At 46.2% G+C, this 20846-nt stretch overlaps 1 protein-coding gene across 6 annotated transcripts in view; it reads left to right on the plus strand.

Annotated features, from left to right (window-relative positions):
• Positions 1-20846, plus strand: part of NINL (ninein like) — a 217475-nt gene that overhangs the window by 179026 nt on the left and 17603 nt on the right. For all 6 annotated transcript variants that reach the window (XM_066386922.1, XM_066386923.1, XM_066386921.1 and 3 more), the window contains 2 exons: positions 6864-6968; positions 8207-8276. In XM_066386922.1, coding sequence (XP_066243019.1) covers positions 6864-6968; positions 8207-8276 — 175 coding nt within the window. The remainder of the gene's footprint in view (positions 1-6863; positions 6969-8206; positions 8277-20846) is intronic.

The following is a 20846-nucleotide window of genomic DNA, read 5'->3' on the forward strand; positions in this document are numbered from 1 at the left end:
GAGGTGCGTGCTTCATGTGTAGACGGAGGCTCCATAGGGCTTTGTGTCACTTGTCGAAGCTGGTGACACTGTTACAGCAGACTCGAGTTTGTCCTGGAGCATGACTACAGGGTGTGGTGAGACCTCCACTGCAGCTCACGTGCCAACTCCTGCTGGCATGGAACAACGGGCAGGCTGCTTCCTTAAAAAAAAATAAAGATTATATAAGATTTATGATAAACCAAAAGGAGTAAGTGTCAGTGTGCCACCCAGCTTAAGAAAGAAAATAGCATAGCTGAAAGCCATTGCGTTTGGGAGCAAAACGGATGTTCGTAGCTCTCATCATGTGGGGAAGCACTACGCCTCCTGCACGTCTCAGTGTTAGAAAGAAATGCATTCCCAACATTTTAAGGGTGAGGAGACAAAGGCTATGCCACTCAAACCATGTACATTTTTCAGGGACACATACATGTGTGGTGAAATCCTTGAGATTATATAGAAATAATGATCCCAAATTCAAGCTGCTGGTTTTCTGCGAGGCTGGGGTTCCGGTCGGGGAAGGCTACATGGCACAGTCCTAGCCCCCTAGGTAGAGGAGACCTGATGCCGGTCGGGGAAGGCTACATGGCACAGTCCTAGCCCCCTAGGTAGAGGAGACCTGATGGGGGGGTTGTCTCAGGTCAGAGGGATCTGGAGAGTGAGCCTGTTTAGAGGGGACGGTGGTAGTTGCTGGTGCTACTGGGACTGGGGAGGGCTTCTCAGCACACTGCCAGGGTCCCTGAACAGGGCTCTGAGGTGACAGGGCAAAGGAAGTGGTTGCTGCAGCTGTCCATGCAAGAGGTGATGGTGGCTGGGGTCATAGTTATAGTGACAGCCTCAGAAGTGCAGGAAACTGACTGGCAGAAGGCTGGAGGTTGGAAGTGTGTCGCAGAGCAATTAGAGGACTCCTGGGAAATGCAACCAGAGAGGGAGAAGACAGGAGGGTGGAATTCAATTACTTCTGAGGAGCCTGTGGTACTGCTGTCCCCTGTAGAGGGTGAAGTGGGTGAAGAAACGGGAAAGGTTCCCAAAACTGAGAGACTTGTGTCCTTTGAGGAAGATTGCTGTAAGGAGGAAGGGACATCTGTGTCAGGAGCCACTGAGAGACCAGTTCACAAAAGACCCGCAGCTGGAAGGAGGCACACCCTGAGACCACCGGGGTCCCTTACCCCAAGGCTGGCCCACAGTCCTGGTTCCCACTCTGGGGGCAGAGCTGTCCCCAGCCAGTGGGCCGTTGGCCATAACTCCAGTGTGTGTCTTATAGTGACTTCTAGATAAACCACCTCCCAAACCACAGCAGCTGCAAGACCCCAGCTGGGCGAAGGTCAGACCTGCAGGATTTTGAAGATCATGGTGATGATTTTGTCCTTTATGTAGAGTGGCAAAACCAGATTTGTGTTGTGAAGAACTTCTGTCAGCAGTTTAGAGAACAGCAGGGACGGTCTGGGTGCCCACATGACCTGAGCCATCCAAGGTCACCCTGCTCTCTTTTTTGTTCTACATACCCCCCTGTGCACCCTTATTTTTTCTGAAATTCAAGTGATTGCAGACACTTGACTGCTAAACACTATATAGCATGTTATTTTTTTTAATATATATATTTTTAAATATTATTTATTCATTTTTAGAGAGGAGAGAGAGAGAGGGAGAGAGAGAAACAGAGAGAGAGAGAAGGGGGAGGAGCTGGAAGCATCAACTTTCATATGTGCCTTGACCAGGCAAGCCCAGGATTTCGAACCGGCGACCTCAGCATTTCCAGGTTGGCGCTTTATCCACTGCGCCACCACAGGTCAGGCTAGCATGTTATTTTGTAAGAACAAGGACATTCTTCTGCACATTCACAGTATCATGATCAGATATGAGAAATTTAACATGAATTCAATGCTTTTTTTTTTTTTTTTTTTTTGTATTTTTCTGAAGCTGGAAACGGGGAGAGATAGTCAGACAGACTCCCGCATGCGCCCAACCGGGATCCACCCGGCATGCCCACCAGGGGCGACGCTCTGCCCACCAGGGGGCGATGCTCTGCCCCTCCGGGGCGTCGCTCTGCCGCAACCAGAGCCACTCTAGCGCCTGGGGCAGAGGCCAAGGAGCCATCCACAGCGCCCGGGCCATCTTTGCTCCAATGGAGCCTTGGCTGTGGGAGGGGAAGAGAGAGACAGAGAGGAAGGAGGGGGGGGGGGGTGGAGAAGCAAATGGGCGCTTCTCCTATGTGCCCTGGCCGGTAATTGAACCCGGGTCCCCCACACGCCAGGCCGACGCTCAACCGGCCAGGGCCTCAATGCTATTTTTAATTTGCGCTCCATGTTCCAATTTCCCCAATTGTTTCTTCCTTATTGTTCATTCTAGATCAATCAAGGATCGTGCTCTGCATTTAGTTATCATATTTCTTTAATATCTTTTTATCTAAGAGAGTGTATCAGTTTTTAAATTAATTTTTGTCAGTGGACATTTACCTTTCTATCATGATAAAAAATATATATAACATAAAATCAATCATTTTAACTATTTTAAGTGTATAAATCAGGGGCATTCAACACTCATAGTGTTGCACAATCATTATCACTATGCACTTCCAAAACTTTCATCATCTCAAACAGAAACTCTGTACCTGTTAAACAATAATTTTGGCTAGTATTTTATTGAGAATTTAACATTAATATTGGTAAAGGATGTTGGTCTATAGTTTTCCTGGGGTATCTTTGCTTGGCTTTGGTTATTGGAGTAATGTTGGCCTCATAGAATGAATTAGGAAGTATTCTCTCTTCAGTATTTGGGAAGACTTTTAGATGGACTGTTGTATTGTGCCTATTAAATGTGTAGATTTGAGTCTTACAAAAAATTCTTAGCGCCCTGGCCGGTTGGCTCAGCGGTAGAGCGTCGGCCTAGCGTGCGGAGGACCCGGGTTCGATTCCCGGCCAGGGCACACAGGAGAAGCGCCCATCTGCTTCTCCACCCCTCCGCCGCACTTTCCTCTCTGTCTTTCTCTTCCTCTCCCGCAGCCAAGGCTCCATTGGAGCAAAGATGGCCCGGGCACTGGGGATGGCTCTGTGGCCTCTGCCCCAGGCGCTAGAGTGGCTCTGGTCGCAACATGGCGACGCCCAGGATGGGCAGAGCGTCGCCCCCTGGTGGGCAGAGCGTCGCCCCCTGGTGGGCGTGCCGGGTGGATCCCGGTCGGGCGCATGCGGGAGTCTGTCTGACTGTCTCTCCCTGTTTCCAGCTTCAGAAAAATGAAAAAAAAAAAAAAAAAAGAATGGCAAAAAAAAAAAAAAAAGAATGGCCAAAAAAAAAAAAAAAGAATGGCAAAAAAAAAAAAAAAAAAGAATGGCAAAAAAAAAAAAAAAAGAATGGCTGAAGCTGGAAACAGGGAGAGACAGTCAGACAGACTCCTGCATGCGCCCGACCGGGATCCACCCGGCACGCCCACCAGGGGGCGACGCTCTGCCCATCCTGGGCGTCGCCATGTTGCGACCAGAGCCACTCTAGCGCCTGGGGCAGAGGCCACAGAGCCATCCCCAGTGCCCGGGCCATCTTTGCTCCAATGGAGCCTTGGCTGCGGGAGGGGAAGAGAGAGACAGAGAGGAAAGTGCGGCGGAGGGGTGGAGAAGCAGATGGGCGCTTCTCCTGTGTGCCCTGGCCGGGAATCGAACCCGGGTCCTCCGCACGCTAGGCCGACGCTCTACCGCTGAGCCAACCGGCCAGGGCTCTTAGCCATTCTTAAACTATTGAGTCTCGTTTATCTTGAAGTAAATGATGGTGTTAGATCTTTTCACTTTTATTCTATTTCTTAACCTTTTTTTCATATCTTCTATCCTGTTTTCTCTGTCACATTCTGGGTACTTTTCTCATATCTCTGTGCTTCAAGTCAGTAAATTCTCCAATTGTGTCTAATCTTTCATTTAATCGATTTGGTATTCATTTTAACATTGACTTTTTTCATTTCCAGAAATTCTGTGACATTGACTTTCTTTTTTGTTGTTTGTATTTTTCTGAAATGAGAAGCGAGGAGGATGAGAGACAGACTCTCGCATGTGCCTGACCAGGATCCACCTGGAATGCCCACTAAGGGCCAATGCTCTGCCCATCTGGGGCATTGCAACCAGAGCCATTTTAGTGCCTGAGGCAGTGGCCATGGAACCATTCTCAGTGCCTGGCTCAACTTTGGTCCAGTGGAGCCTTGGCTGCGGAAGGGGAAGAGAGAGATAGAGTAAGGGAGAAGGGGAGGTGTGGAGAAGCAGATGGGCGCTTCTCGTGTGTGCTCTGGCCGGGAATTGAACCCAGGACATCCACATGCTGGACTGATGCTCTTACCACTGAACCAACCAGCCATGGCCACATTTTTATAATTACTTGTTGCATGTTCATTTTAAATTTTTTATCTTTTATTTATATTGGTATTTCATAATATTTATCTTCAGTGTCTAATGATTCCAATGTCTGAGGTTTCTATGGGATCTAATTCTGGGGTTTTGTTTTTGTTTTTGTTTTTTTGCTTCTGTTGACTCTCAGAGGTGGCTTTTTTTTTTCTTTTTTGTTTTGTGACAGAGAAAGAGAGAGGAAAAGATAGGGACAGACGGACAGGAAGGGAGAGATGAGAAGCATCAATTCTTTGTTACGGCTCCTTAGTTGTTCATTGATTGCTCTCTCATATGTGCCTTGACTAGGGGGCTACAGCAGACTGAGTGACCCCTTGCTTAAGCCAGCGACCTTGGGGTTGTGTCTGTGATCCCACGTTCAAGCCAATGACCCTGCGCTCAAGGTGGTGAGCCCGCACTCAAGCTGGCGACCTCAGGGTTTTGAACCTGGGTCCTCTGAGTCCCAGTCCGACGCTCTATCTACTGCGCCATGACCTGGTCAGGCGAGGTGACTTTTTTCTATGTATGTTGTAATCTTTGATTGTGAGCTCATTTTTGTGTGATGTTCATCTCTGTGAATGGGGGAGCTGTAGTATAGGCTGCTTCCTGAAGGAAGGATGTATAGTGCTTTTGCCAACAATAGGGGGCCAATTAATCTGGGACCATGTTAACCTGCTTGCAGGGTACTACCTTAATGCAGGTGTCTATGAAAGTGTCTTAACATTGCTGGCATAGACATTGGCTTTAAGGTATTCCCTATCTTTGTGTTGCTTAATGCTCACAGCTTGGTTTCAGCTTCCAGGTTTTTGTTTTGTTTGGAGCTCTTGGAGGTATCCATCACCTTCAGTGAGAGTGGTCATACACTGTATGATCAACTTCACACAGGTGCTAGTTGTTCGGTGAGGTCCAGGCAACTCGAAGTAGACTGCTGCCCCCCCACACACACACATATAAATTGAATAAATTGAATCAATTTATTTCCATCCTGGAGCCAGTGACAGTTTCAAAACACAGATCTCATTTGTTTTACTCCACTGCTTGAAAACTTTAGCTACTTTTAAAATTCCAATGACTTTTATTTATATTTCTCTTTAGTTCCTCATGAGATAAAATGAAATCATACTCATGCTTATAAAAGAAGTACTTGATATTATAAAAATACATAAAATAAACACAATGAGGTCATATAGCTTTGATTATTTTTAGATTGAAAAAGTTTCAATGCCAGATAGAGATTTATTGGGGGTGATAAATGTCAGCCAAACCAACATGTATTAAGAATAAATTCTCGGCCCTGGCTGGTTGGCTCAGTGGTAGAGCATCGGCCTGGTGTGCAGAAGTCCCGGGTTCGATTCCCGGCCAGGGCACATAGGAGAAGCGCCCATCTGCTTCTCCACCCCTCCCCCTCTCCTTCCTCTCTGTCTCTCTCTTCCCCTCCTGCAGCCGAGGCTCCACTGGAGCAAAGATGGCCCGGGCGCTGGGGATGGCTCCTCGGCCTCTGCCCCAGGCGCTAGAGTGGCTCTGGTCACAACAGAGCAATGCCCTGGAGGGGCAGACCATCGCCCCCTGGTGGGCAGAGCGTCGCCCCCTGGTGGGCGTGCCGGGTGGATCCCGGTCAGGCGCATGCGGGAGTCTGACTGTCTCTCCCCATTTCCGGCTTCAGAAAAATATAGAAGCAGAAAAAAAAAAAATTAAAAAAAAAAAAAGAATAAATTCTAGGCAGCAGGTATGGGTTTTAGCTGCCTCATTTGTGCTATTTATTGGTAATTTGCTCATCTGTCGCACATTGAAGGCGTTACGTAAGCAAAGACTCTAAGAGTCATCAGAAAGTAAAGGTGGCTGCAGATACAGGTCATTCATGTAGTAACTGGTCATACATCCTTTTTCCCAGGAAGAATCCCCCTGATAATCAGGATTCTCTCCATATTGATGTGAGCATCATCTTAGGTTTCTCCTCCCAGAGCTGTGACTTCAGATTATAGGCTATGGGGTGGGGCCTCTCCTTAAAGAGAAAAATGTGCCCAAGTGTTTCAGTCTTCTGAACCCTGTGTTTCTTAGCTCCATGCTGGAGGTAATGGGTAGAAGGATGACTATCTTTTGTAATAAGCTGAGGACTCACACCAACATTGTGCATTGGTACCAACCACGGACACATTTCAGTTAGAAAGTATAAGATGCAGAAACAGGTCAGCTATAAACACAAAGTAAATGGAACCAAGGTACCAAATACATTAGTAAGTTGTTAATTGTGTGATCATTTTGGAAGCTTAGAAAGCTCTGTTTTCTGTGGCTTATTTCTAGGGAGATGCAAACCGTATCGTGTTAACACTGGATAGAGAAAAAGGAAGAGGAAGCTCTAGGGAAGGGGAAATGAAATGTAGACTGCAGGATTGCCGTGACTTCCAACTTCTAGACCAGACTTGTGCGGACTGCATATGGTCCTAGTGGCTGGAGTTTCCACTCTTCTTTCTCTTTTTATTTTTCATGCAGAATTGAGTTGAATAGGCTTTCTGAAGAAAACACGGTATTGAAAAATGAGCTGGGGAGGATTCAGCAAGAGCTCGAATCTACAGAAAGGACAAATGATACACAGAGGTACGGGCCCTGTCTCAGTGGTTCCACGCAGAACTGACAGCCTATCACACATTTCACTCTTTGTAGAAGGAGCTTAGAAGGTATTATTGCTGTAGAAAATGGGATGTGTTCACAGATCAACCCCACATTCCAGAATACCCTAAGTTGGTGAGCCGTGCTGACCTCTGACCAGCCTGGACATGCTGAAAGGGCTCAGACCTCCTTGCAAATGTTGGCAACCACCTTCATTCCTGAGTGCCTGGTCTCAGAAGTTTGAGGTAGAAAGTGCGTGCGTGATAGGAAGTCACCACCACAGCGCGCAGCTCCAGCAGAGACCCGCATCTCTCTGAAGTCCATGTGCACACACTTTTCACCCCTACAAAACACTCCACATTATGCTAAGGGCTGGGGGAGGCAGCAAGTACTTTTGTAGGGGTGAGTGGTGCCCATGATGCCTTTCTGGGCATGTAAATCCTGTTCATTCATGTCTTGATAATGGTTTCAGCTGTACTTTTCCTCCAAGATTTGTTTCTGGCCTATTGACTTGAGTGAGTCAGAGTCAGGGTGGGGAGGTGGGGAGGGGAAGAGGGGCGAAGACCTGAGCACTGAGGCTGGAGAGAGTGTTGGGGGTGAGGGGAACACAGAAAACCTGTCAGTGGAGTTCTGCTCTCACAATTGCTCTATTTTATCCAAGGACAGGTGGTTGCCTTCTTTTCAACTCTGAAGTTAAAGATTAGCTCAGTTCTAAAATGCTGAGAATGCGGTGCTGATTTGATACAATTGCTGTGATGATTAATTAAAATGTGAACTCCTGAGCAGGTGGTCAGTAAGTGATTGCTATTACATTATAGCAGTTCTGAAATCTAAAAATTTTTTCAATCTAGAAACCATTTTTTTCCGTTTGCTGCCAGCACCCCTTGGACAAGAACTTCTTGAATGTCAGGCCACTTTGGCCTTTATGCTGCTGGTAGTGAGTAGTCTCAGGCTGTGCTGAAGAGGAATTAATGGGTGAATTGAGGAATGTCGTGAAGGACGTTCTGTAACCGTGGCAGTGTCCTCTGGTTCTGAGGACTGGGATCTGCATTGGGTCAGCAGCCGCAGCTGGAATAGTGTAGAACAGGCAGAGTGGTTGCAGGGTACCAGGAGCAGGTGTGATAGTGTTGTGTGGCTACACATCCAAGGCTGCAGTTACACAGGGTGATGACTGGGAAAAAAGAAACTGGCTGCCCAAAGTGATGTTAATTTTGCTTCTTCAACAGAAAGGAAATGGAGGCTTTAAAGAGAGACAAGGAGAAGGCCTGCTCTGAAATGGACGAGCTCAGCAAACAGGTCAAGTATCCACACCTGGCATGATGCTGCTGCCACAGCCTCCTTTTTTCCTTTTTATTTTGAAGTCATTTCAAATGTACCAGAAGGAAATAGAGAACTTTTTTCTGAAAGATTTGAGTGTGAGTTGTGACCCGTCAACCCCTCATCCCTCAAAATCAGGAAATGAATGTGGTGCGGGTCCCTGCGTTACTCCTGCCTGGTCAGCTCTGCCAGCCCTCCCACCCGGGCAGAATCGTGCTTGGCCTTCAGGCTCTTTCAGTCTGCCCTGGGGCTTTAGGACCTTGGCACTTTTTAAACAGACTTTATTCATTTTAGAGAGAAAGAGAGGGAGGCAGGGAGAGAGAGAGAGAAGGGGGAGGAGCAGGAACCTCAGCATTCCAGGTTGATGCTTCACCCACCGTGGGCCTTGGCACTTCCAAAGATAACAAGCAGTTATTTTGTAGGAAGTTCCTCAGTTTTGTTTGATGTTTCCTTGTAATTAGATTGAGATAATGCATCTTGTAATTAGATTGAGATAATGCATCTTTGGCAGAAATATAAAAAACTGGTATTGTGTTCTCATTTCATGCAGTTGGACACAGTGATTGGCCCCATTACTAGTGATTCTTGGTTAGCGGTGTTGGCCAGGCTACTCCACAGTCAAGTTATTCTTCTCATCTTATGGGTGGATACTTTGATATTATGTAAATGTTCTGTTCTTCATCAAACTCCCACTTACTTCAGCATCTTTTGTTTTTTGGTGCAGTCAATTATTACTATGATTTCTTTTTCTTTCTGAAGCTGGAAACCGGGGAGACAGTCAGACAGACCGGGATCCACCCGGCACGCCCACCAGGGGCGACGCTCTGCCCACCAGGGGGCGATGCTCTGCCCCTCCGGGGCGTCGCCCTGCCGCGACCAGAGCCACTCTAGCGCCTGGGGCAGAGGACAAGGAGCCATCCCCAGCGCCCGGGCCATCTTTGCTCCAATGGAGCCTTGGCTGCGGGAGGGGAAGAGAGAGACAGAGAGGAAGGGGGTGGGTGGAGAAGCAAATGGGCGCTTCTCCTGTGTGCCCTGGCCGGGAATCGAACCCGGGTCCCCCGCACGCCAGGCCGACGCTCTACCGCTGAGCCAACCGGCCAGGGCCTTAATCACGTCTTTTAAAGACCCTGTCTCTCAATACTGTTATATTCTGAGGTATTGGGGGTTTGGGCTTCAATATGTGAATTTTGGGAGGACACAAATTAGCCTGTTACAAATAACACAACCAAGCTATTAAATACAATGCATGGATCTTATTCAGATTTCACCAGTTATACTTGTGTAATCGTGTGTGTGTTTGTGTGTAAGTTCCACACAATTTTATTCCCTATGTAGGTTCATATATTCACCTCCACAGTCAAGATACTGAAGGGTCCTTGACACCACAAGGACCTTTCATGTTGTTCTTTTATAACCACACCCACCTCCTTCCTGCGCCCTACTCCCACCCCAACCCCTGACAACCAATAATATTTCCTTCACTTCTAAAACTGTGTGATTTCAAAGTGTTATATAAAAGGAATAATACAGAATATAACCTTTGGGACTGGCTGTGCACACATATAACCCTGGAGAGTCATCCAAGTGGCATAGCTTCTTTCTATTGCTGAATAGCATTCGAAGGTATTGATGTCCCACAGTTTGTTTTAACACTCACCTTTTAATGGATAGCTGGGCTGATTTCAGTTTTGAGCCATCACAAATAATGCCGCTATGAATATAACTGTGCAGGATTTTGTAAAATGGTAAGTTTCTATTTCAGTGGGATAAGTGCCCAACAGTGAAGTTGCTGAGCTATGTATGTGTGGTAGTTCCATGTTAAGTTCTATGAGAAACTGCCAAACTGTTATCCAGAGTGGCTGTAACAACTTACATTCCACCAGCAATGTGGAAATTGCTGGTGATACAGTTTCTCCATATCCTTGTCAGCAGTTGCTGGTGTTGCTCTTTTATTCTGGCCACTGTGTATCCCTTTCTCCTATGTTGGTTCCACTCTGGGAAAGTGGTTTCCTCTGAGAGCCAGAGAAGAACAGAGTGCTGTGAATGTACTTCAAAATGGTCACTGTAGCAGTCTGCTAGGATATAAAACACCACAGGCTGGGGGCTTAAGCAACAGAGATTTATTGCCTCACAGTTCTGGAGGCCAGAAGTCCCAGATGAGCGTGCTGGCTGATTTGGCTCCTGGTGAGAACTCTCCCCTTGGCTTGCAGACGTCTGTCCTCACTGTCTGCACATGACCGTCCCTCAGTGCGTGCACACAGAGGGAGAGGCTGTCTCTTCTTTTCCTTCTTATCAGGTCATAGCACTATCAGATTAGAACCCCATCCTTTGAGCTCATTTAACTTTAATTACCTCCTAAAAGTCCTATCTCCAAATATAATAACATTGGGGGTTAGGTCTTCAATATGAATTTTGGGGGGACATAATAAAGTCAGTAGCAGTCACTTTATTATACTTGTTAGAAGCGAGAGGGCGTTTTTCTCTGATCTTAATTGTAAGGGTTTCTGAGGTTTGGGAAAGTGGGGGGCTCCCCTGAGCCTGGCCTCCTATGACTTGTTGACTCAAGCCAGTTCAGGCACAGCCCCCAGCACTCACTCTTCCAGCACCAGCATCCCGTCCTGTTTCAGGCTCCAGCCATCTGCTCCCGGTAAACAGCAGTTCTCTTTGCCTACGCCTCTAGTTTTCAGGGTGCTGGTTTGCCCTGTGACCTCAATTCTCTGATGGAGCGAAGAAGCATTGTTGGTTTTCAGTTTATTCCGCTTTCTTTCTTGTTAGGAGATGGGAATAATGATTTTAAAGCTCTTTACGTGCCAGACCAGAAACCCCAAATAGTACTGTTTTGAATTTTGGTTTCTGCATGTTCACTGTTGGGACGTGGACATACAATGCATTTTTATCTCTTGGTCTTGTATCCTGCCCATTGCTGAGCTTACTAATTAGTTCCAGGAGTGTTTTTGTTACCTTCAGCTTCTTAAATCCCTGCTCCATCCCCGAGATAAGTCCCCCAGCTTTTCTCTCCTGGCCCCCCTCTTCCCATGCACTGATGAGGTTCTGCCACAGAGACTGCCTCAGACTGCTTGTGGTGAGTGGCTTGTCTTGGCTCCCAGATGTGGGTGTTTGCTTCCACGCATGTGTGGTAGCCTTGCTTGGGCCTCCTCCATTGGGAGAATAATTCAGGGATTGATTTAAAATGAATCTTCAGACTCTACGTTTGCCTGAGGACCAGCATTTTTAATAAATGACCTATTTGAAGATTTCCTGGGCTCAGATAGCTGCCTGACCCCTACCCTATTCCAGCTTATCTCCAGGACACATTTGTAAATGGATTAGAGGCATCCACTTGCTTTCTTTCCCTCAGCTTTTGGTTAATGTAAACTGTAAAGACACAGAAAAGTTGAAATGATAATAAACTGACCAGCCACACACAACAACCTTAATTTTACAGTTGTTCACTGTAATATGTGCTTCAGTTATTTGTTTATATCTGCTTTTGTACTTCTGTCCATATATGTGTTTTCTGAACCATTTGAGAGTAACCGATATAATAATACTCTGCTCCAAAATATCTCAGCAAGTGTCTCTTAAAAATGAGTGCTTGGGCCCTGGCCGGTTGGCTCAGTGGTAGAGCGTTGGCCTGGCGTGCAGGAGTCCCAGGTTTGATTCCCGGCCAGGGCACACAGGAGAAGCGCCTATCTACTTCTCCACCCCTCCCCCTCTCCTTCCTCTCTGTCTCTCTCTTCCTTTCCCGCAGCCAAGGCTCCAGTGGAGCAAAGTTGGCCTGGGTGCTGAGGATGGCTTTATGGCCTCTGCCTCAGGCACTAGAATGGCTGTGGATGCAACAGAGCAACGCCCCAGATGGACAGAGCATCGCCCCCTGGTGGGCATGCCTGGTGGATCCCGATTGGGCGCATGCGGTAATCTGACTGCCTCCCTGTTTCCAACTTCAGAAAAATACAAAAAAAAAAGTGCATGTTCTACCTAGCCACAGTATTGCTATCACACTAAAGGAACTTAATCATGACCAGTATTCATACCAATCCACATTACTCTGATTGTTCAGAAATTCCTCTGCCTGTCTGTGTGTGTGTGAGGGACAGACAAGAAGAGAGCTGAGAAGCATCAGCTCACAGTTGTGGCACCTTAGTTGTTCATTGATTGCTTTCTCAAATGTGCCTTGACCGAGGGCTCCAGCTGAGTCAGTTACCCCTTGCTCAAGCCAGCGACCATGGGTTTCAAGCAAGAGACCTTTGGGCTTAAGCCAACAATTATGGGGTCACGTCTATGGTCCCATGCTCAAGCCAGCGACCTCGGGGTTTTTAATCTGGGTCTTTAGTGCCCCAGTCTGACACTCTATCCATTGCATCATCACCTGTTCGGACTGTTCAGAAATTTCTTATATAGTAAACTTTTTAGAACTAGGGTCCAGTTGAGGTTGACACACCACATTGAACTATCAATGCTATTTGGGGTTTACTGGCATAAAAACCTCTTTACCGTGCTATGTATTATGTGAGTCCGGGATTCAGACAGCACAGAGCAGACAGTCTATCTCTGCTTTGTGAGAATGACACCTTGGCTGGGAAGACTGAACAGGTGAGGTGACCAAGATGGCTGGGGCTAGAATAATCTTGAGGCTATATCCTTGGGGCCGTGCTTCTCGAGGGAGTGTCATGAAGGGAGGTATCAGAGAACGAGTGTTTCAGAAGGACCAGGTGGAAGGTTCAAGGCTTCTGAACCCACCTTGGAAATTACTCCATATCACTACCGTAGACCCCACAGAGCCACATGGAGGGACATAGGCTCATTTTTGTGAGTATTTACGTCACACTGCAGAGGAGATGTGGGATAAGAGAAGCTGTTAAGGATGTCTTTTTGAAAATATGGTCAGCCATGATGTGTCTTTAGTCTTTTTAATCTAGAACACCTGTTCCTCCCCAATGATGCTGACATTTTGGAGAGACCTGGCAGTCATCTTGTAGGCCATCCTATACTGTGGATCTATCCAGCAGTTTTCTGATAGTATTGATGTATCTAGTCCTCTGTCTCTTGTTTTTCTTATAAATTGCAAAATACCCATGTGCTCAGAAGACAGCTGTTAACATATAATTTTTCCTTCTGCAATTAAAACCCAGATGAATGCAAATTAGAATTAAAGAGGTGATGCCTTGGTCAGTTGGCTCTGCAGTAGTGTGGCAACCTGGTGTGTGGATGTCCCAGGTTTGATTCCCAGTTCGGGCACACAAGAGAAGCAACCATCTGCTTCTACACCCCTCCTCCCCTCTCTTTCTCTCTTTCTCTCTCTCTCTCTCGTTCTCCCCATTGCAGCCATGGCTCGATTGGTTCGAGCAAATTGTCCTGAAGTGCTGAGGATGACTCCATGGCCTCTGCCTCAGGTGTTAAAAATAGCCCCATATGGGCAGAGTATTGCCCCCTAGTGGGCTTGCCAGGTAGATCCTGGCAAGGTGCATGTAGGAGTCTTTCTCTCTGCCTCCCCTCCTCTCACTAAAAAAAAAAAAAAGAATTAAAGAGGTGATCAACATAGCCTGACCAGGCGGTGGCGCAATGGATATAGAGTCAGACTGGGATGCGGAGGACCCAGGTTCGAGACCCCAAGGTCACCAGCTTGAGCGCGGCTCATCTGGCTTGAGCAAAAAGCTCACCAGCTTGGACCCAAGGTCGGTGGCTTGAGCAAGGGGTTACTCCATCTGCTCTAGCCCCCCGGTCAGGGCACATATGAGAAAGCAATCAATGAACAACTAAGGTGTCACAACGAAAAAATGATGATTGATGCTTCTCATCTCTCTCTGTTCCTGTCTGTCTGTTCCTATTTATCCCTCTCTCTGACTCTCTCTCTATCCCTGTTAAAAAAAAAAAAGCGGTGATCAACAGAAATACCAAGAGACATTTGACCTCTCACACTTCCCAATGTGGTGCCCTGAGGAGGATACAACAGCACTTGAGCAGTGTTTTGGCCAGAATATATTACCTGACAGTAATCACAGGAGAGCAACAGACAAACCCCAAATGAGGAACTGTTAAAGGGGGGAGAAGAGAAGAGACTATGTTTGTCAAAAATGTCAGTGTTGCTTGACTTGTGGTGGCCCACTGGATAATAGCATCAACCTGGAATGCCAAGGTTGCCAGTTTGAAACCCCAGGCTTGCCCTGGCAAGGTGCGTACGGGAAGCAACTATGAGTTGATTCTTCCCCCCCATACACACACACGGTCTTTCTCTCTCTCTCCCCCTTATCTCCTCTCTTTAAAATCAATAGACTCTTTTTTGTGTGTGTGTGACAGAGACAGAGAGAGACAAAGAAAGGGACAACAGGAGCAGCAGACAGGAAAGGAGAGACAAAAAGTATCAGTTCTTCGTGGAGGCACCTTAGTTCATTGATTGCTTTCTCATATGTGCCTTGACCGTGGGGCTACAGCAGACCGAGTGACCCCTTTGTCAAGTCAGTTACCTTGGGCTCAAGCTGTTGAGCCTTACTCAAACTAGATGAGCCTGCACTCAAGCTGGTGACCTCGGGGTCTTGAACCTGGGTCTTCTGCTTCCCAGTCCGATGCTCTATCCACTGCGCCACTGCTTGGTCAAGTTAAATTTTTTTTTAATGTCAGTGTCATACAAGGCAAAGGTTATGGAAACATTCCAAACTCAAGGAGGCTAAGACAACCTGACAGATGAAGGAACTACCTGATTCTGGGTGCTCCAAAGATCATATTTGGGCCTGTTGACAAAACTGGAATGTGTATGGCACAACAAAGTGTATGTCGAAGAGCCCGACTTGCATGCATGGCAGCCTTGTAAGAGCAATGTAGTACAGGGCTGTGGCTCTACAAACCACGCTGTGTGTGTGCATAGAGAACACCAGTTGCAAAGCAGATAAGTAAAGGCCAGTGAGCCTTTGTAAAGGATACATGGATGTTCTCTGTAAACTTGCAACTATTCTGTGGGTTTGATCCAAAGAAAGACTTCGTAAAGTAAAGATGAATAAAAGAAAATCAACTAGCATGTTTACACCAGGACATGAAGGAAGGTTCCCTATCTGGCTATTAATAGAATCAAGGTTTTCCTGAGAGGAAAAGGTGAATGCGTATGACGATAGAAAAATAATTTTGGGGATCCAAGATGGCGGCAGAATAGGTGGAAACCACACTCATGTCCTTCCAGGATCAAACTGAAATTTCAGCTAAATTCTAGAGCAATCAACCTGATTAACCAACTGAAGATTAGCTGAAGAGAAGTCTTATAACCAAGGATTCACAGAAGCCATATTGAGACTGGTATGAAAAGCAAAAACATGAAAAGGGTTGATCCTGCACCCATTGTGGTAGTTAAGAATTTGGAGGAATATCTCAGCTGTAAGGTCTCCCTTGAGAAATGTGGGGTCTCAACTCCATGCCAGGATCCCCAGTCCTGAGTACTGAAGCCAGGAAGAGGAGCCCACAAAACATCTGGCTGTGAAAATCAGCCGGGATTCTGTCCACCCAGGAGAGGTGGAGCCCGCTAGAAATCCAGGTGCCCTCTTAAAGGGCAAGTGCACAAAATTTCATTTGCAGCCATTCATCTCAAACTCTGATGAAGGGAGGGCAGCTCACAGTGGACTTGAGTCATATGAAGAGAGACCAGATTGTATGGCTCTAGTGAGAGAGCTGAAGGAATAACCTTCAGGGACCCTGTGCTGAGCCCCTGTCATATATAGCCTACAGATGCCATCTTCCCTGAGTTGATCACTCTCCTTCATATGGCACCAGCCTGGGGGAATGCAGTAACCCCACCCTATGGACTCCTTATCACCCTGCCCTGCTAACTCATGCCCTGCATAGGAGTCAGCTGCCTGGCTCTATGGTGTAGACTTTATTGGAGAGCTCTTGAGGAGGCCCAGGCAGACTTGGGGTATCAGAGGCTGAGTTGTATAGTTCTGGAGCAGTTCTCTTCACCCCTACAAGCCTGACTAGAGCCTCCTCCTCACTACAGATTCACTAACCCTACCCTCTGAACTCATGATGGCCATACCTTGCCTGCACAGAAGTCAGCTGGCTGTGGCCAGCTTAGGCCCCTGTTGTAGACTTTCTAAGGCGCCTTTTGAGGAGATCTAGGTGGAATTGGGGACAGACAGTTGTGTGACTCCAGGGATAGGCCGTTTTTCCCTCCCAAGCCTGACCACCTCATTCCTGTTTAGAGCCCTTTTTCACATGGCAGATCTTGGTCTGTTTGGGGCTGATGAACTCTGCTACCTCAGCCTGATGATTCCCTGAGATCCCAGCACACCAAGTAGGTCTGTGAGCATCCAGCAGGTGACAGGTGGCCTTCATGTATGCTGGTACTTTTGGTGTGTGACTTCAGACCCAAAACTGGCACTTGGTTTGAGTCAGTAGCAATCTGGTAAACACCACTTGCCTCTTCCTGGTGACTCACTGAGAACCTACCTCATACAACTCGTGTAACATCACCGGTTTATTCAGTGACTGAGAGCTGGCAGGTGGGGGTGGATCTGGGGTGCCTTGGGCCTTTTGCTGATTTACCGGTGCTGGTGGAAGGTGGTGGCCGCTTCCATGCACACCCAGACCCAGCAGAGGCAGTCACAAACTGAATCACTTTGTAGCTTCTAAAAGGTAGTCCAGGGCCAGTTACCGGTAGTGCCTGACATTGACCTGCACTGGAATTTCTCCCAAGATGCCCCAGAGAAAATGTATCTGGTGGCAGATTTCAGATCATGTCAGAGCATTACTCAATTAGCTTCATAAGCAGCATGCTGAAAGAGAGATCTCAGCAGGCACCACACCCTGCTGGTATGATCTTGTTTGTGAGGTCAGCCCTTGAACAGCAGCTTATACGCTGTGGTCAGGGTCAATCCTTATAGTCAGCAATCTTGAGAGTCAGACCCACCCACGGATAGGCCAACAGCAGTTAAGACTCAACTAAACTGGAGGCTCACATAACCCACACAAGGGGTATTCCTGTAGCACCCAGCTCAAATGGTAGGGAGACTGTGCCACTGGGTCCTACAAGACACCTACACACAAGGCCACCACACCAAGACTGGGAGATATAGCAGATTTGCCTAATATACAAATACAGGAAGACTGCCAAAAATGGGGAGACAAACATGCCCGAAAACAAAGAACAAGAGAAATCTCCAGATAAAGAATTAAATGAAATGAAAGCAAGCAATATATAAGATAAGTTAAAAACAATGGATGCTCAAGGAACTTGGTAAGAAGTTCAAAAAACAGATAGCAAGCATTAAAAAGCACAAAGAGCCTGACCAGGCGGTGGCGCATTGGATGGAGCAGAGGACCCAGGTTTGAGATCCCGAGGTCGCCAGCTTGAGCTCAGCTGGTTTGAGCAAAGCTCACCAGCTTGGACCCAAGGTCGCTGGCTCGAGCAAGGGGTTATTCAGTCTGCTGAAGGCCTGCGGTCAAGGCACATATGAGAAAGCAATCAGTGAACAACTAAGGTGTCGCAACGAAAAACTGATGATTGATGCTTCTCATCTCTCTCCGTTCCTGTCTGTCTGTCCCTGTCTATCCCTCCTTCTGACTCTCTCTCTGTCTCTGTAAAAGAAAAACAAAGAAACCATTAGAAAGACCAGTCAGAAATGAAGAATACGCTACAAGGTATCAACAACAGATTAGATGAAGCGGAGTATCAAATAAATCTAGAACAGTGGTTTTCAATATTTTTACACTTAGGAACTGGTGAAAATAGAATTATTTTTGGAACTGCTAGGGACTATAAGGTAGAAATCACTCCTTTTTTTTTTTCTTTCTGAAGTTGGAAACGGGGAGGCAGACAGACTTCCGCATGCGCCCGACCAGGATCCACCCAGCATGCCCACCAGGGGGCGATGCTCTGCCCATCTGGGGCGTTGCTCTGTCGCCAGTATGCCCACCAGAGGGCGATGCTCTGTCGCAACCAGAGCCATTCTAGCACCTGAGGCAGAGGTCATGGAGCTATCCTCAGCGCCCAGGCCAACTTTGTTCCACTGGAGCCTTGGCTGCAGGAGGGGAAGAGAGAGACAGAGAGGAAGGAGAGGGGAGAGGTGGAGAAGCAGATGGGCGTTTCTCCTGTGTGCCCTGGCTGAGAATCAAAGCCGGGACTTCCGCACGCTAGGCCGACTACCACTGTGCCAACCAGCCAGGGCTCAGAAATCACTCTTGAGCATAAGGGAATTCAGCTAAGAACGTTGGGTCTAGAATATTCATTCTACATCAGGGTATTTAACTCATTCATGGACTGGCACAAAATTTCTGTCAGACCAGTCTGTGGACCGATCCTTGAAAAACACTGACCTAGAAGACAGGTTAGCAGAAAATACCCAATCAAAAAAGCAAAAAGAAAATTGAATTAAAGTGATAAGGATACCTTAAGGGACTACTGGGTCAACATCAAGGATTACAACATGCATATCATAGGGGTACCAGAAAGAGAAGAGAGAGAGCAAGAAATTGAGACCCTATTTGAAAAATTAATAACTGAAGACTTTCCTAATCTGATGAAAGAAAAAGACACACAAGTCCAGGAAGCACAGAGTCCCAGAGAAGATGGACCCAAAGAGGCCCGCACCAAGACACATCATAATTAAAATGCCAAAGATTAAAAACAGAATCTTAAAAGCAGCAAGACAAAGACAGTTGCCTACCAGAGAGCTCCCATAAAATTGTCAACTTATTTCTCAACACAAATGTTTTAGGCCAGAATGGATTGGTATAAAATATTCAAAAGTACTGAAAAGCAAAGACCTATAACCAAGATTACTCTGCTCAACAAAGCTATCATTTAAAATTGAATGAGAACCAGAGCTTCCCTGAAAAGAAGAAACTAAAGGAGTTCAATACCACTAATCTACTATAACAAGAAATGTTAAAAGGATTTCTTTAAGAAGAATAAAGAAGGCCATGCCTGGGTGGCTCAGTGGATAGAATGTCGGCCTGGCATATAGATGTCCTGACGTTGATTCCTGGTCAGGGAATATAGAAGAAGCGACCATCTGCTTCTCTCTCCCACTTTCTCCCCCTTCTCTCTTTTCTCCTCCTGCAGCCAGTGGCTTGATTGGTTTGAGCTTCAGCCTCAGGTACTAAAAATAGCTCAGTTGAGTGAAGGATCGGCCCCAGACGGGTTGCCAGGTGGATCGCATCAGGGTGTATGTGAGAGTTTGTCTCACTATCTCCACTTCTTTCACTTAAAAACAAAACAAAACACATAGTTATAAAGAATAAAGTTGCAATAAATATATTCCTATCAATAATTACTTTAAATGTAAATGGATTAATGGTGCAATCAAAAGACATAAATAAAAAAATCAAGACCCATACATATGCTGTCTGCAAAAGACCCACCTCAGAATGAAAGGCACATAAAGAATAAAAGTAAAGGAATGAAAAAAGATAGTCCATGCAAATGGAAACCAAAAAAGAGCTGGGTAGCCAATACATATATCAGAAAAAGTCAACTTTAAAAAAGGCAATCATTGAGACAAAGAATGACATTACATAATGATGAAAGGATCAGTGCAAACAGGATATAACCCTTGTAAATATTTATACAGCCAAGCCTGACCTGTGGTGGTACACTGCATAGCATGTTCACCCAGAATGTTAAGGTCTTTGTTTGGAAACCGCAAGGTCACCAACTTGAGCACGGACTCATCAGCTTGAGCGTGGAGTTGCCAGCTTGAGCACAGGATCATCAACATGAGCCCAAGGTTACTGGCTTGAGCAAGGGGCACTGGTTTGGCTTGAGTCCCTGGTCAAGGCACGTGGAAGAAACAATAAACAACTAAAATGAAGCAACTACAGGTTGATGCTTCTCCTCTCTTTCGTCCCTGTCTCACTCTCTTAGGATGATAGACATAAAAGGAGAGATTGACAGTAATAAAATCGGGAACAAAAGAGAAATAACAACTGACACCACATAAATACAAGGAATTATAAGAAAATATTCTGAACAGCTATATACCAACAGATTGGGCAGTCTGAAATAAATCGATAAATTCCTAGTAACATACAATCTTGAAAAGCTGAATCAAGAAGAAACAAAATCTGAACACACTAGTTACAGCTAATAAAATCAAAGCAGTAATAAAAAAACTCTCAACAGTTGAAACAAAAGTTCCGGACCTAATGGTTTCACAGGTGAATTGTCAAAGAAGTAACACCTATCCTTCTCAAACTATTCCAAATAATTCAAGAGGAGGGAAGACTCCCAAACTAATTTTACAAGGCAAGCATTAGTCTAATTCCAAAATCGGATAAGAAACTACCAAAAAAATTATAAGACACTGAAGAAAGTGAAAAAGATACAAATAAATGGAAACATGTACCATGCTCATGGATAGAAAGAATTAACATCATTAAAGTGTCCACACTACCCAAAGCAATCTAGGTTCAATACAATTCCTATCAAAAATACTAACAATGGGGAATGTCACAGAACTAGAAGAAATAATCCAAAAATGTATATGGAACCACACAAGACCCCAAATAGCCACAGCAATCTAGAGAAAGAAGAACAAAGTTGGAGCTACTACACTATGTGATAACAAA

This window comes from Saccopteryx leptura, chromosome 5 (assembly GCF_036850995.1).
Source record: "Saccopteryx leptura isolate mSacLep1 chromosome 5, mSacLep1_pri_phased_curated, whole genome shotgun sequence".
NCBI lineage: Eukaryota > Metazoa > Chordata > Mammalia > Chiroptera > Emballonuridae > Saccopteryx > Saccopteryx leptura.